The sequence below is a fragment of the Megascapheus bottae genome, chromosome 9 (assembly GCF_031878675.1).
Source record: "Megascapheus bottae isolate mThoBot1 chromosome 9, mThoBot2.hap1, whole genome shotgun sequence".
NCBI lineage: Eukaryota > Metazoa > Chordata > Mammalia > Rodentia > Geomyidae > Megascapheus > Megascapheus bottae.
The window spans coordinates 55440550-55455499 of NC_143517.1; the positions used below are offsets into that span (position 1 = coordinate 55440550).

At 49.7% G+C, this 14950-nt stretch overlaps 1 protein-coding gene and 1 non-coding gene across 2 annotated transcripts in view; one reads left to right on the top strand and one right to left on the bottom strand.

Annotated features, from left to right (window-relative positions):
- Tbc1d31 (TBC1 domain family member 31) overlaps positions 1-5319 on the top strand; it is a 58710-nt gene extending 53391 nt beyond the window's left edge. The window contains exons 21-22 of the mRNA XM_090339337.1: positions 2385-2463; positions 4239-5319. Coding sequence (XP_090195463.1) covers positions 2385-2463; positions 4239-4372 — 213 coding nt within the window. The 3' untranslated portion in view covers positions 4373-5319. The remainder of the gene's footprint in view (positions 1-2384; positions 2464-4238) is intronic.
- Positions 5320-7689: 2370 nt separating this feature from the next.
- Positions 7690-7762, bottom strand: Trnam-cau (transfer RNA methionine (anticodon CAU)). Its single transcript has one exon. It is a non-coding gene; the product is annotated as a tRNA-Met (tRNA).
- Between the last annotated feature and the right edge of the window lie 7188 nt (positions 7763-14950).

Genomic DNA, 14950 nt, shown 5'->3' on the forward strand with positions numbered 1-14950 from the left:
CCTCAGTACCACATACACAGAAAAAGCCAGAAGTGGCTCAAGTGATAGAGTGCTAGCCTTGAGCCAAAACTCAAACACACACACACACACACACACAAATCATGTGTAATCCATACAGTTTACCTATTTACAGTATACATTGTAGTGCTGTTATTTAGAAATTTATTCAAATTATACATGGTGGTACATACTTGTAATCCCAGCACTTGCAAAGTTGAAACAAGAGGATCATGAATTCAAGACTCCCAATTTTTCCTCCTTTCTCCTCCCTAATCTACTTTGTGTTTCTAGATTTGCTTAGTCAAGAAATTCCATTTAGGTGGAATCATTAAGATATTTCATGTCTGGTTTATTTTACCCTGCATAGAGCTTTTGATTCTCCAATGTTGCAGCATGAATCAGCTTTATTTTCTTACTACTAAATACTATTTCATTGTAGGATGTATTTTTAGTATTTCATGGGTTGATGGACATTTATGTGTTTCTACTGTTTGTCTTTTAGGAATAATGTAGTATGTGCATTACTTTATCTTCCTTCTTTTGTTCCTTTCCTCCCCTTCCTCCCCTTTTCCTTTCTCTCTTCCTTCCTTCCTATTAAATTTCAGTAATGATTAGGGAAAAGGGAACAAAAGAGCCACAATAGGAAAAAAAATGGAAACACACATCAGATCATGATGGCATACCAGTTCACACCTACAAAGTTGACTATAATTGAAAAGATAATAACAAGTGTTGATGAGGACCAAAGAAAATGAAACGCTGTTGTGGGAATTGGGAAACGGTGCGTTTACTTTGGCAAGCCATTTGGCAGTTCTTCCAAAGGTTATGGTGACCAAATGTCTCAGCAGTCCGACTTCTGGGTCTATGCCAGGACTGCTGAAAGCATGGGTTCATTTAAAAACTTACACATCAACATTTATGGCATCATTGTTAATGATAGCCAGGTAGAAACAACCCACGTATCCACCAGATGAGGAATGAGGGGGTTGTGATGCAGGTCTGCCATCCCAGCATTCATGAGATAGAGGCAGCGATTTTGAGTTCCAGGCCACCCTGGGTGACATAGCCAGGCTCTGTCTCAAACAAACAAACAACAACAAAAAAAACACAGTGATTTATTTATATAATGGAATCTTAGTCATAAAAAGAAATGAAGGGACATGGTGCTGTGGCTTAGTGGTAGCTGAAGAGCTCAGGGACAGCGCCCAGGTCCCCACAACTGACAGAAATAAAAGAAGAAATGAAGTGCTGAGCTATGATGCCACAAAATGGCTGAAACTCAAAAGCTATGTCAAGTTAAAGAAGCCAGACATCCAAGCTGCCTCATATAAGATTCTGTTTATATGAATTACCAGGAGGTGGCAAGTCTATAGAGATGAAAGTGGGGGCTGGGAGTTTGGCCTAGTGGTACAGTGCTTGCCTAGCATGCAGGAAGACCCGGGTTCAATTCCTCAGTACCACATGCATTAAAAAAAAAAAAAAAAAAGCCAGAAAGAAAAGGAGATGGAAGTAGATGGGGGAGTTGTGTGGAAACAGGAGAGATGGTGACCCCTGGTGGACTTGGGGTTTCTTAGGGGGAAGGGAGTGTTGTTGGATATGTTCATAAATGAGTGATGATGGCCACACAACCACACTATTGAAACTGAATTATAGACTTTAACAGAGTGAAGTTTATGGTATGTTCATCTAAAAAAGTGAACTTGAAACTGGGCACGGGTGGCTCACGCCTGTAATCCTAGCTACTCAGGTGGCTAAGATCTGAGAATCACTGTGTGAAGCCACCCTAGGCAGGAAAGTCCAGGAGAATGCTCCTGTCTCCAATAAACGACTCAGAAAAGTCCAAAAGTACTGCTGCGGCTCAAGTGGTAGAGCACTAGCCTTGAGCACAGGGAGGCTCAGTGACAGTGCCCAGGCCCTGAGTTCAAGCCCCAGGACCAGCAAAAAAAAAAAGAAAAAGAAAAAGAAAAGTCAACTTGAGGAAAAATGAAGGCAGTTACCAAATAGGGCTATTAAACTAGATCTCACATGACTGGGGCCTCGAAAGAAGGCGGAAAGGATCAGAGGCGTCCCTTGACAGGAGAAGGTGGTCACCTGCCCAAGCCACACCCAGCTGCAGGACAGGGGTACTGAACCCCGATCCTCAGATCTCAACTTCCTGAGTTGAGCCACCAGCGCCTGGCTAAAACCTGTACTTTTGTTGTGTATTAGCTTTTGTTTTGATTGAAGGTGTTTGAAAAGATTACCAAACTAGCTTAGCTCTTGATTTGTATAGACTATATTTTCCTTGTCTCCCGAATGGTAGAGTTTTCACCAGGGACCCTTTACCATTAAGAACATTATGTTCCTCCTTGCCTTGTGTTCCAGAAGACGCATCCTGGTGGCAGAAGGAGCAGGCAGTCCCGGGCTCTTTCTCTAGAGCCTCACAGCCAACCAGCATTTCTGAAACAGTTCCTTCAACGCGTGGTGAGTTGATAAATCAGAAAGATTCCACCTGTCATTGTACATTTCACAATATTTAAACCAAAGTGGCTTAACTGGTTTCCTGGCATCCTGATGCCACTTTCCCAGGACCCTGGCATTGGGAAACCTGAGGTGGAGGCAGCAAGGCTCGCTTGCACTTCCAGCCCTGGAGAAGTCAGTCTGCTGACTCCCGAGCCCAGTGCTGGGGCCCTTCACAAGGCTGCCACTGGCCAAAGTAGTACTGTGAGCCACACAGCCACTCCTGCAATCTCCTCCTCTGCCAAGCATGGGGAGCTCCTGCAGACCCAATGGCTTCATGCCACTAGGCCACCTTCCGTCCCCAGACTTGAGGCATCAGGGGATTGCTGATGGAGGGGACCGCGTGGGGACTCCTACCAAAATACAGCCGCAGCATCAGCCGCAGAGCAGCTGGCAGTGTTACGTATAATAAAAGGAGGAGAAGACTTTCAGTTGACGTTCAGCAAGCTGCCACAGCGATGAGACAGAATTTCTTGAGTCTTGTGAATTACTTTAGCACAAACTTTTGGACAAAGTCTCTAGAAGGCGAGTTTTATAACATTGCTGATAACAAGTCGTGAATTCCTCAATTATGGAAAATATTTTTGCTAAATTATATTTTTATATATCTATAAATTCTGGGCCAGAAGAAGAGTTAAACCAAAAGTCATTTGTGTGTCATATGAAGTACAAGAGCGTCTCAGCTCTTCTCTGTTTTGAATACCAGAATTTACAGGGTTTTTTGGAGAGAGGATCTAACTATTTTTCCCAGGATCACTTAAGCAGTCCTCCTCTTCCAGCCCCCACAATAGCAGAGTGCCCGCCCATACAGGCACTCACCACTGTATACATCTAGAAGTAAACTTTTCACTAGACAGATTTTCAGAATGAAGAGAAAGAATTGGCTACATTTAGGCTATTTGACAGCAAAATGAAAAATATATGGACATGACGTTGCTTTGGGGGAAGAAAGCAATTTTTCAGAAATTGAAGTTCACTGTTTTATATATAAAGTTCAGAGACGTGTATATATATGTGTGTGTCTGCATATACTTGGTATTTTATTTTTGTGTTGGTCTTGGGGCTTGAATATGGGGTCTGAGTGCTGTCCCTGAGCGTTTTTTTTCCTAAAGGCTAGTGCTCTTCCACTTCTGGCTTTTTTTTAAATTGGAGATAAGCATCTCATGGACTTGCCTTCCCAGTCTGGCTTCAAACTGCAATCCTCAGATCTCAGTCTCCTAAATAGCTAAGATTACAGGCGTGAGCCACCAGCATCCAGCTAGACGTACATTTTTAAAGTATTTTCTTCACCTTCTCAAATTCTTCCTCAGTCATGTGAAGCGGGCATTTCACTTGGATGAACCTGGACTCTGGACTCCCCCAGAGCTGGCTGCTACCCCAGGCCCTCGGTACTTGTGCCACTCGGCAAAGTAGTCAGGGGCCACATTTCCCACCTGGCCCCTCCTGGGCCACCTGGTCTCCTTGCCATAAGCAGAGGAAGGGAGCGTATTTTGAAGAACTCACATTCGCTCTTAGTCAAGCTCTGCTCCCAGTTTACAAATTCAGATCTAAATCACCCCGGTCAGGTAAGTTCTAACAGGAAGTTAATCCTGACAGTAAGTTAAATAGTTAGTGGGGTAAGTGGCACCACACAGAGCTAAGGAGTCTATGAAGCTCTTCGTTTGAGAAATTCGTTTCAGTATTGATTCTTACAGCATTTACCAGATTCAGCTACTAGTAACCTTAAATTTTGTTTCAAGTTTCTTTAAGTAGAAGCACAGCAGAATGGGATGGCATGGAAGAGAATCTTCTGAAGAAAGTGAGAAACCTCCGCCAGAGACTCACCACACAGGCTCAAAGCAGACAACTCAGCCACAGTGTTTTGGCTACGTAGAAGGTGTCACCTTGACACAGAGGGAGAGAGGGAGGGAGATCAATTCACAATCAATGACATTTATTTTTAGATTATTTATTCAGAATTTTTAAAAGACTACCCTTTTATATAGAAAAACATATGCCCGTGAAAATTATGTGTTCTGTTTAATTCTAATACTTTTGGGCTTGGAAATGCCTTCTTGAACATTTCCTAGTAAATGTTTTGGAGTCTTCTTAAAGCTGTCTCGTGATTGACTGACCCCCAGGGCCCCTGCCCAAGCTGGCAGCTGGACCTCCTCTTTGTAGTTGGCAAGTGACCTTTCTGGCCTGGCCTCTCCAGTGTTCATCAGCACGGTCTACTCTGGCTCTCTGCCCCCCAGGACAAGCCAGCAGGGATGCACATAGTGTCATGAATCTGTAGACACCCAGACTCTTCCATTAGTAGAGGATCCAAGAAGCCGCTCACACACTTGATGTAAGCAATATGTGTGGTGTTTCTGGCTCAGTGCTTAACACGGGAAGGGTGTAAACATGATAGTGCCCTGCATTCTTGGGGCACAAAGGATAATCTCACAGGGAACCAAATACTTTTAGTCAGCAAGGTGCTCTCTTTATCCAAGGGGCAAAGTACTACAATTATACTATGGTAAGTGCTGGAATAAGGTTAGGCATTTGTTTTCTAGGTCCTCTTGGCTCTGTGTTTTGTGAGTTGAGCTGTGTGCATTTCCCAGCAGAAGTTACAAAGTCTAAACCTGGTGGGTGGATACCTTGGTGGACTAGAAACTTCTAGCTCATGTAAAAGCATTAGGACCCTAAAACAATGATTTTGCCTGCCAGAATCAATTGTGTGTTGCAAAAGTGAGTTATGAATGCCCAAATGAAGTCCTTTCCATCACATTCTTCAAGTTTCTCCAAGCCCGTATGTATTTCTCCCAATAAAAATCACTTTTCTTTTCTTTTCTTTCTTTCCTTCTTTCTTTCTTTCTTTCTTTCTTTTTCTTTCTTTCTTTCTTTCTTTCTTTCTTCCTTTCTTTCTTCCTTTCCTCTCTGTCCCTCTCCTCCCTCTCTCTCTTTTTGTTGTGTCAGTCTTGGGCACTGGGCACTGTCCCTGAGCTTTTTATGCTCAGAGCTAGTGTTCTGTCAATTTGAACCACAGCTCCACTTCCAATTTTGGGTCATTAACTGTAGACAAGACTCTTATGCCCACGACCCTGGCCGCCACTGCGTCCCCTCCGGCTGGAGCACAGAGGGTGGTTTGCAGCAGCCGGGACATGACACTCCAGAGTTCCAGTCGCTTCTGACGAAGGCGCCTCCAAATGGTTTTTGTGAAATCAAGATGTTTTAATCACATAATCACTTTACTTGAAATTATGTCACTACTAGACAACTTTAATTTAGGGGCCTTCAAATTGTCTTTCTTTTCTTTAAAAAAAAAATCATCTTTTCGTGAGCTAGCAAAAAAAAAAAAAAAAAAAAGACTCTCATGCATTTTCCTGCCCAACCTGGCTTTGAACCCATCCTCAGATCTCACCCTTCTTTCTGAGAAGTTAGTATTACAGGCTTGAGCCACTGGGGCCTGGCCCAGTAATCCTCTTAATGATGCTGACACTGGATTTCAGACACCACGTGAATGCCTTTGGTCACATGGGCTTGGTTGGCATTTCAAAGGTTATCACATTTAATGAACTACATAAAATGAATTTGCAATTATCTCTTCTCTTGACATATCCCAGTTGCACTGTGATTTCTTTGTAACGTGAATTGTCTATGAATAAAAAGGGCTGACTTGGCTAAAACAACATACTGCCTCCGTTCAAAAAGTTTCTCTCCATGCTTGCCTCGCATGCACAAAGCCCCAGGTTCAATTCCTTGGTACCACATACTCAGAAAGAAAAATAAATAAAACAAGAAGTGGTGCTGTGGCTCAAGTGCTAGTCTTGAGGAAAAACCCAAGGACAGGCCTTAGTTCAAGTGCCAGGACTGGCAAAAAAAGTTTCTCTCCACTTTTCTGTTGGCCTTTTTGTGATGGCTCCATTCATATCGCTGCACTGGTGCTCCTGGCCAAGCTCTGCAGCGTGTGCCGCCAATGAATCTCCCTCCACATTGTAGGTAAGGAGATTTCCCTGTGTGAATTGAGTGGCACGGAAAAGGTTGCAGACTTAATGTTTTTCATGTCTGTTTACACATTCGTAATAAGGTTTCTTCCAGTCTATGTTCTCTGATCCTGAGCAAGATTTCAGCATTGGCTGAAGGCCATTCCACATGGACCGCATACATTCAGGTTGGTCCCCACAGCAGTTAACAAGGCGAGTAGAAGGCTTGCTTTGTGATGTGGGTGCACTGCATCAAAAGGTTTAATCTCAATGTTTAATCTCAGACATCAATTGTGCCATCCTGGGCACTAAAGACTGTGAGACTCTTATCTCCAGTTACCCCCAGAAGAGCGCAAGTGGGGCTGCGGCTCACGGGGTAGGGCGGTAGCCTGGAGCTGACGAGCTCAGGGGCAGCGCCGAGGCCCGGGTCCCACGAGGCTCAAGTCCCACGACTGAGTCTGAGTGGGACGAGAGCGGCCAGCACAGCAATCCTCGCCACGCCCGGACACAGTGCGTCCCACACTGGTGGGCAGACGCGCACGGGGAGTGAGGGTGTGGGGATCCCCGCCCACCCGGAGGGAGAGCCACGCTGGGACCTCCTGTGGGGTGCCGCAGGGCGGGCCTCGTGGCCACCCCCTTCCTCCCACCCGGGCGCAATCTCTGGGGCAGTCCTCCTGTCCGCATGTCCGTGGACGGGTGGAGGCTCCACGGCGGCCCGACAGCCGTCCCCACCCCGCGGGGAGCCCACGCCCCTCGAGGCAGGCCCGGCCGCGGGACCCTGGCTGGGGGACCCTGGCTGGGGGACGCCTGCCGGCCCACGCGTGAGGCCGGGGCTCGCCTGTGGATCTCCATCCCGGACCTGCCCATCATGCTCCGGGAATGAACTGGAGCTGGCCCGCCGGCGGCCCCCTGCCCGACCCCACACCCCGGGACCCCTCTCCACAGTACCCCGCCCCCCACACACACAGTGTCCCCGCGGCCGCCCAGCCCGGGGCTGCCCACGACCCCGCGATGGCCCCGGCTCGTGGGGCAAAGCAAGGGACGGTGACTCAAGGCCTCGCCTCTTGGGCACTGCCGAGGATGACGAAAGCTCCTGAGCCCCCTTGCTCCCCGCGCCCCCGACGAGAATCAGTCGAGTCCGTGTCTACCCAGCAAGCACTGCTTTGTTTCCCTTTTAATTTCTCAGCCCAAGAGCAGTGAATAAAAAAGTCGTTCCTTCCTCTCTGGTGAGACAAAAGTATTGTGCCCCGTGTGAGGATCGAACTCACGACCTTCAGATTATGAGACTGACGCGCTACCTACTGCGCTAACGAGGCACCTGCTCACAGCTCCGTCTGTAGCCTAATGAGGCTGCCGCGGCGGCGAGTGCAATGCGCATGCTCGGAGGCTTCGGCTTCTTTTCCTCCTGTTAGCCAGGTTCCCGGGCTGGAATCGCCGGGTTTCCCGATCCAGGCCTGCGCCCTGGGGATCCGCCCGCCGGCGTCCGACGGCGTTCGGCACCACGCCGAGGGCTGGACGCACTGGCGGGGCCCCCAGTGTGTTCTCGGCCGGGGTCTGCGTCCTCGGGGCGCTCAGAACCGAGTGCAAAGGACGTGGGGAAGCGATCCGGTTCTCGTAGTGGTCGCAATAACTACACAACCCCCCAACGACATCTTCTAGTCGTGAGAGGTGGCTGGGCCCGCGGGCGGGCGGAGGGATGGAGGGATGCCACGCAGCACTTCCTCAGACAGGCTGGGCAGGAAGCGGCCAGCCGCTCCTCTGGGGTTGGGGACCTCGGGGGGACCTCGGGGCCTGAGTCGTCCTTGGCCTCATCCCAGGCGTGCAGAGGGAGGCAGCCTGGGCCCCGGGGCTGCCCATGGCCCCTGAGGGGCTCCACGTGGCCGCAGGACTCCGTGGCGGGAAGGCCGGGCAGCCATGAGGACCCCGAGATCTGCCTCGGGCAGCAGCGCCCCCACCTGCCTCCCCCCCCACCCCCGGCCCCCTGAGGAGCTGAGCGGGACCTAGCCCGGCCCCGGCTCAGGGGCACGGTCCCTCTTCAGTGCATGCTGCCCTCAGCAGGGCGCTGCCGCCCCCCTGTGCGGGCCCGCGGAGGCGGCCTGGGCATTGGAGGAGCCCGAGTTCACGGATGGTCCCCGAACCCCCACCCGGGCGGCCAGAGAGCCAAGACTTCCTCCTGTTCCAGAAGCTGCAGGGCCTGCTGTGCTGCTACGCCCCCCACCCACCCACTGCCCACTGCCCTCACCTGGCTCAGGTGACATCCCCCATCCACCACCACCCACTGCCCTCACCTGACTCAGGTGACATCCCCCCCCCAGTCCACTGCCCTCATCTGGCTCAGGTGACATCCCCCACCCACCCACCCACAGCCCACTGCCCTCACCTGGCTCAGGTGACATCCCGTCCACACCACCCATCCCCACAGGAGGAGGCTCCAGCCCTCTCCTGGCATGGGTGAGGCCAGATGAGGCCAGCTGGCCAGGATTCAGAGGCAGCAGCTACAGCGCGGGTCACGGAGTCTCCTGTCCCCTCAGGCTGTGTTGGGGTGCAGGCTCCCTTCTCAAGTCCTGGGATAGGGTGGGTGGGGCAGGGGTGAGGCGGGCTTGCTGGGCTGGGCCGCACCTGCACTTCAAAACCCTGAGCGTTTGGGTCTGAAATTACACAACCGCAGCGCTGTGGCGGAGTTGCTTCACCTGACTTAAGGCTTAGTGGCTTCCAGGGGTGTGAGCTGGTAGCTTCCAGGCCAAAGGCAGGATGCCATTACAAAGTGGCTCTGGGGGAAGGGGTGTGAGCCTCCATTAAGGATTTTCTGTGGTCCTAGAACCCAGACATTTCAGCACGCGCACGCACACACACACACAGCAGTCAAAGCAGTCAAAGCAGCTAGGCTCAGACAGGACAGCCCCACCACATGACCCCTTCCTGGACCACACTGCTGCAGGTAGGTCCTGACCATCTGGGTGAATGGTAAGCAACACCACATCGATCACATGGATGAGCGCAGGTTGAAGGTGGTAGGGGGTTCTCTGGGAGGAGCTACTCATGCATTCCTTCTGACACCCTCATTCTCCCCATCCCTCCTCATTGCATTCCTCAATGCACGAGGAAGTTTGTTGAAGCTGGGTGTGATACTGTGAAATTATAATATACTTGTCTGCCAGGTGCTAGTGGCTCAGGTGTGTAATCCTAGCTACTCAGGAGGTTGAGATCTGAGGATGGAAGTTCAAAGCCAGCCCAGGCAGGAAAGCCTATGAGACGCTTCTCTCCAACCAACCACCAAAAAGCCAGAAGTGGTGCAATGGCTTAAACTGGTAGAGTGCTAGCGTTGAAAAAGTACAAGGACAGACAATACCAGGGGACTGGCACCAAAATAAACTGTAATAGTATACTTCATCTTTGCCCCAGGTCCTGGCACAGAGCTCCTATAATCCTTGCCAGGGATTGGAGGACTTTTTCACAAGGATGAGAATGTTCTATGACTTAAGTTCTGGGTTCCAGCACTAAATGTAAGGAAATATGAAGCAAATATTTCAAGGATCAGGAGTATAAATAAAGAAAAGGGCAGAGAGGTGATTTTGGCAGGCCAACAGGTTTACTGGACTGAACAACCTGAGAAGGCAACTACAAACAGCTGGAGAAGAAATGGTGAGATTGCCTTACTACTAAGTTCTTTTTATTAGGCAGAAAGGGCAAAGTCAGGCAGGGCAGGGGCTAGGGAATTTGTCATGGGAGAGGGCAGAATGGGAATAGGGAGACGGGACTATGTGTACAGAGATGGGAAAGGTGGATTTTTTTGTTTTTGTTTTTGTTGTTGCAGCATCTATTATTAGCAGACATGCCAGCAAATGGCTGGGTTCACAGGTTCTCTCTTTTACAGCCACAGGTGGTGTTTGGGGAGGGGGAGGGGCTAGCAAGGTCAATTCTAAGATATGGCTGTCACAGGGAAAGGTGAGTGCATGGTTTTCCTTCAAGCCATTTTCCATCAATGTGTTTCTCAAAGCTCCCAGGTAAAATTTCCCGTATGTAAATTTTATACTTTCGGGGTTTTTTGGTAAGCATCTGCAAGTTTATAAACCCACATTAGGCTCCCATGTGGTCTTGGTGTGTTGTCAGCGTCCCAAGCAGGGTGGCTATGAAAAGCTGAAGTGGGAAAGTTCATCGAGCAAAGGGATTTGGCAGGATTTGGGGTTCTGGGAGCTGAGGATGGGGGGCCCCAAGGAGACCTTGGGCGGTGCTGCCCTGCAGAGCCAGTGTGAAGGGTTTGTGGAGTTGGGCCTGCTCCCCGGTCTACCTCCTGCACTAGCCCAGCAGCCAGCCGGAGCCACCACCGTCCTGTCCTGCCTTCACTCCACTGATTTTATGCAAAAACGATTGATTGCTGTTGACAGCGAGCTATTTACCTGTCTAATTAATTATGCCAACTAATTTTCCACTTAATTGCACTTCTCAGGTCACTGGGTAAGGAGATGGGGATACTTGTCATTGCAGGCCTTGACAGGAAGTGGCAGGGGAAGGTGGCAGCTGCTCCTGAGGTCACACCACGGCCACATCCTCCAGGTCAGAGGTCACGGCTGGCCGCAGCCTCTTACACGCCCCGTCCCCACCTAGGCCAGGGGTCCACTCTACCTGGGCGAGCTGCACTCTCACTCTGGCAGGTCTTCTAATGGGTATTGACTCCACGCCCACTGTACTGCAGCCCCTACTAGGATGAACCCTGGCTTGGGGTGCCTATGTCCCCCTCACTGCCACCCCAGTGTGCAAAAGAGAGGACTCTCCATTCCACCGGCAAGAACAGGATGTACAAGGGCTAGAGAGGCAAACCCAGTCCTGGCTCTGCCATCCAGAGATGAGAAATCCAGGTAACCTCCCCGTGCCTCTGTTTCCTCTTCTACAAAAACATTACAGGAATGCACAGTGGGTGTCACCAGGCCACCCACTTCTCCTTTCATTCCGTTATCTTGTAGATTATCCATGTGTTGGTGTTGTCTAATTGTTTTACCACAGGACTGGCTAGTCTTCTTTTTCTTTTTTCTCTTGGTGTTGGTCCTAGGAACTGAACCTGGGGCTCGGCCACTGTCCCTGAGGTTTTCTGTTCGAGGCTAGAGCTTTACCACTTGACCTACAGCTCCACTTACAGTGCTCCTTTTGTTCAAGGCTAGCACTTTATTACTGGAGCCACAGCGCCGCTCCTGCTTTTTCTGTGATTATTTGGAAATCAGAGTTTCAGAGACTTTCTTTTCTTTCCTGGGCTGGCTTTGAACCACGATCTGCAGATCTCAGCCTCCTGAGTAGCTAGGATTACAGGCATGAGCCACCAATGCCTGGTCCATTCAACGTTTTATTTTCCTCATCTGTAATGCCCAGCCACAGTCACTCGCAGCTGAGCATCATTGATCTGGGGACGTGGGATTCTCAGGAAACCCCAACAACACACCTTGGCTAATAGGGATCTAGTTTCCTATCCCTTGTGTCATGGCTGGATGGCTTCATGGACAGGAAACACACACCTGACATGCCCACAAGAGGAGGAAGGAACCCCCAACTCCTCCATTACCCACAATGCTTGTAACCAAGGCTTCCACAGTGTCGACTGTGCAGTTCAACAGCTGGCCAGACTTCCTGGTTCCCAAAGTCGGTTCCAGGTGAGGACATTTATCACAGCCAGTGGTGCTGGCCAGGAAGAGTGATGACATTTCACAGGGCTGGGCTGCAGAGAAGAGGATCTAAGATGATGACATGCACTGGCCCGCCAGGTGACTTGGAGAACAGTCACTTCTCCTGCCCGGATCGTTTTCTCATCAGCTGACTAAGGGGTTGCTGTCCCTTCATGATTCCAGGCTAGGACTTCTGTTTGATCCCCACAAAGTGCCCTGTGAGGTTAGCTCCTTGCTCACTGGGAGAGTTTGGTGATCAGCTAGTAAAGTCTTGTCATGACTTGTGACATCTGTCTGGAGCACAGGGGATGGGGACTGATGAGCTGTAACCACACTCTTACCATGTGTTTACTGACTCTTGTGAAAGATTCAGTTGAAATTTTGGGGGGTCTGTGAGGGCCAGGTACAAGGCTCTGAGGGGGAAACTTTCCAAGGTTTTTCTTGATCGAGTGATTGATTGATTGATTGAGACCGGGTCTCATGGTGATGTGGCCCTGGAACTCACAGGCCTCCTCCTTAGCCTCCTGAGTGCTAGGATTCCAAGTATGTGCCACAAACCAGGCCAGTATTATTAATTAGAGTAATTAATATAAATTGATTATAATAAATAATTATTGATGAATTGCCAGTTCTGGGGCTGGTACTCAGGGTCTGAGTATTATCCCTGAGCCTCTTTGTGCTCAAGGCTAGCTCTCTACTCTTGAGTGACAGTGTCACTTCTGGCTTTTTCTGAGGGGATAAGAGTCCCATGGACCTTCCTGCCTTGGCTGGCTTCGAACCATGATCCTCAGATCTCAGCCTCTGAAGTACCTATGATTACAGGCATGAGTTACCAGTGTCCAGCTCAGACTGTTACTATTTATGATTCATTTAGCAGTTGTTCTGTGAGAAAATGAGGAGAGATCCATCTCTGTCTCAGGGACACTCCATCATGTATCAAGCAAAGGGAATTAGGATCCAAGGAGAGAAACATCTCAGAATAACCATCCACTTCTTTCTTCTTTCGGATGCTCTGGGAGAGGACTGAGCACAGCTGGACACAGAGCAAGGCCCCACTGAGGCTTTGACATGCCAGTGCCAGGACTCTGCTCATTAGCTGTACAATCTTGGACAAATTACACAATCTTCTTGGACCTTGGGTTCATCTTCTGTGAAATGAAATTGAAGACTACATCTCATCTAGGTCTCGGGTGAATGAGTCAGCGTGCAGCAAAGGATCTGGGATGGCCCAGTATGGGGAGGGTCAAGCAGGAGTTTGTATGGGTCACTAACTTGGGACTCAACTTGTCAGGCAAGAGGAAGCCAAAGGCAGCTCTGGAACCATGGACTGGAACAGAACATTCTCCATGGATTGTTACCCCTCACCTAAGACGGTCCCACTAGGCTAAGGACAGAATTCAAGGAACACGGAATCAGAGAAAGGACAGAAGAGGAATTAGACTAGGCGGGAAAGAGGGAGAAAGAAGACAAAGGGATGTGGCCGAGAGCCATCAGGGAAAGAGGTTGCCAGGTTTGTCCCTGAGGTTCCAGGGGGAAGAGAAAGGAGAACAAAAGAAGGCTTGTCTGAAACTGAGAATTGGATTCCTTCATTGTCTTTCACAAGAGGCCAGAAATTCCTTTGAAATTGCTTTTCTCTTTGGATTGCTCTGGAAGCTGCTATTGGACCACGCTACCTGGGCCACAACTCCAGGGAGACTCATAGACATCCAGGCCCATTTTCCTCCAGTGTTACCTACTGTGCCACCTGCTGGATCACTTAGAGACTGAGTGTCTGGGCACAGGTCCCCAACAGGTGTTACAGGGGCTCTGCTTTTGACCTCTAGTCCTCTCCACTCCCACCCCGCCCCTCCCCAACACTCTACCTGCAGGCTTGCTGGACTTCAAGAGTGGATTGCACTCAGGGAACATTGCAGCAGGTCAGTGGCTAGCCCTGGTCATGACCCGGGAGCAGGCCTCAGCCAGCGCTAAACAAGCTGTGCCAGACACCGTCTCGGCCCCATCACACTTGGGGTAGGAAGACTGAGACAGATCTACCCCATCACACGTTGGTTCCTGAAGAACTGAGCTCCAGAGGTGCCCGTGGATAGACATAGCCTCCTGATATGTGTGTCCTGTACTGACATCCTTCCCTTCCAGCTTTACTCCCTGTGTCCTTCTCAGCACCACCTAGAACCATTCCAAGACACCTGTGTTCAGAGGCTGAGCTCTCAGCCGGTTGAGAGTCCAGATGCTCTGGGCCATGGTAAGGCACTTTCTGTTCTGGAAACTATTTAGAATTTAGACAGTCGACTCACATGTAAGGCCCTTTCCTCTGCTAGGCACAAAACAAGTGCCATGATTCTTAGGCTGGGACACATCGTCTGGCTCCATTTATTTATTTATTTATTTTTGCCAGTCCTGGGCTTGAGCTCAGGGCCTGAGCACTGTCCTTGGACTTTCTCAAGGCTACAGCTCTACCACTTGAGCCTCAGCACCACTTCTGGCTTTTTTTTTTTTTTTAAATGAATGTGGTACCAAGGAATTGAACCTAGGTCTTTGTGCATGCTAGGCAAGCATTCTACCTCTAGGCCAAACTCCCGGTCGGTCCCTTTATTTATTTATTTATTTATTTATTTTTGCCAGTCCTGGGGCTTGAACTCAGGGCCTGAGCACTATTTTTTTTTTTTTCAGTCCTGGGCAAGATCCCAAGCTAGAGCTCTACTACTTGAGCCCCATGGCACCAATTCTGGCTCTTTTCTGTGTATGTGGTACTGAGGAATTGAACCTGGGTCTTCATGCTTGCTAGGCAAGCACTCTACCACTAGGCCAAGCTGCCAGCCCCTGACTCCTTTTATATTTGGTGCAGTACCAAGG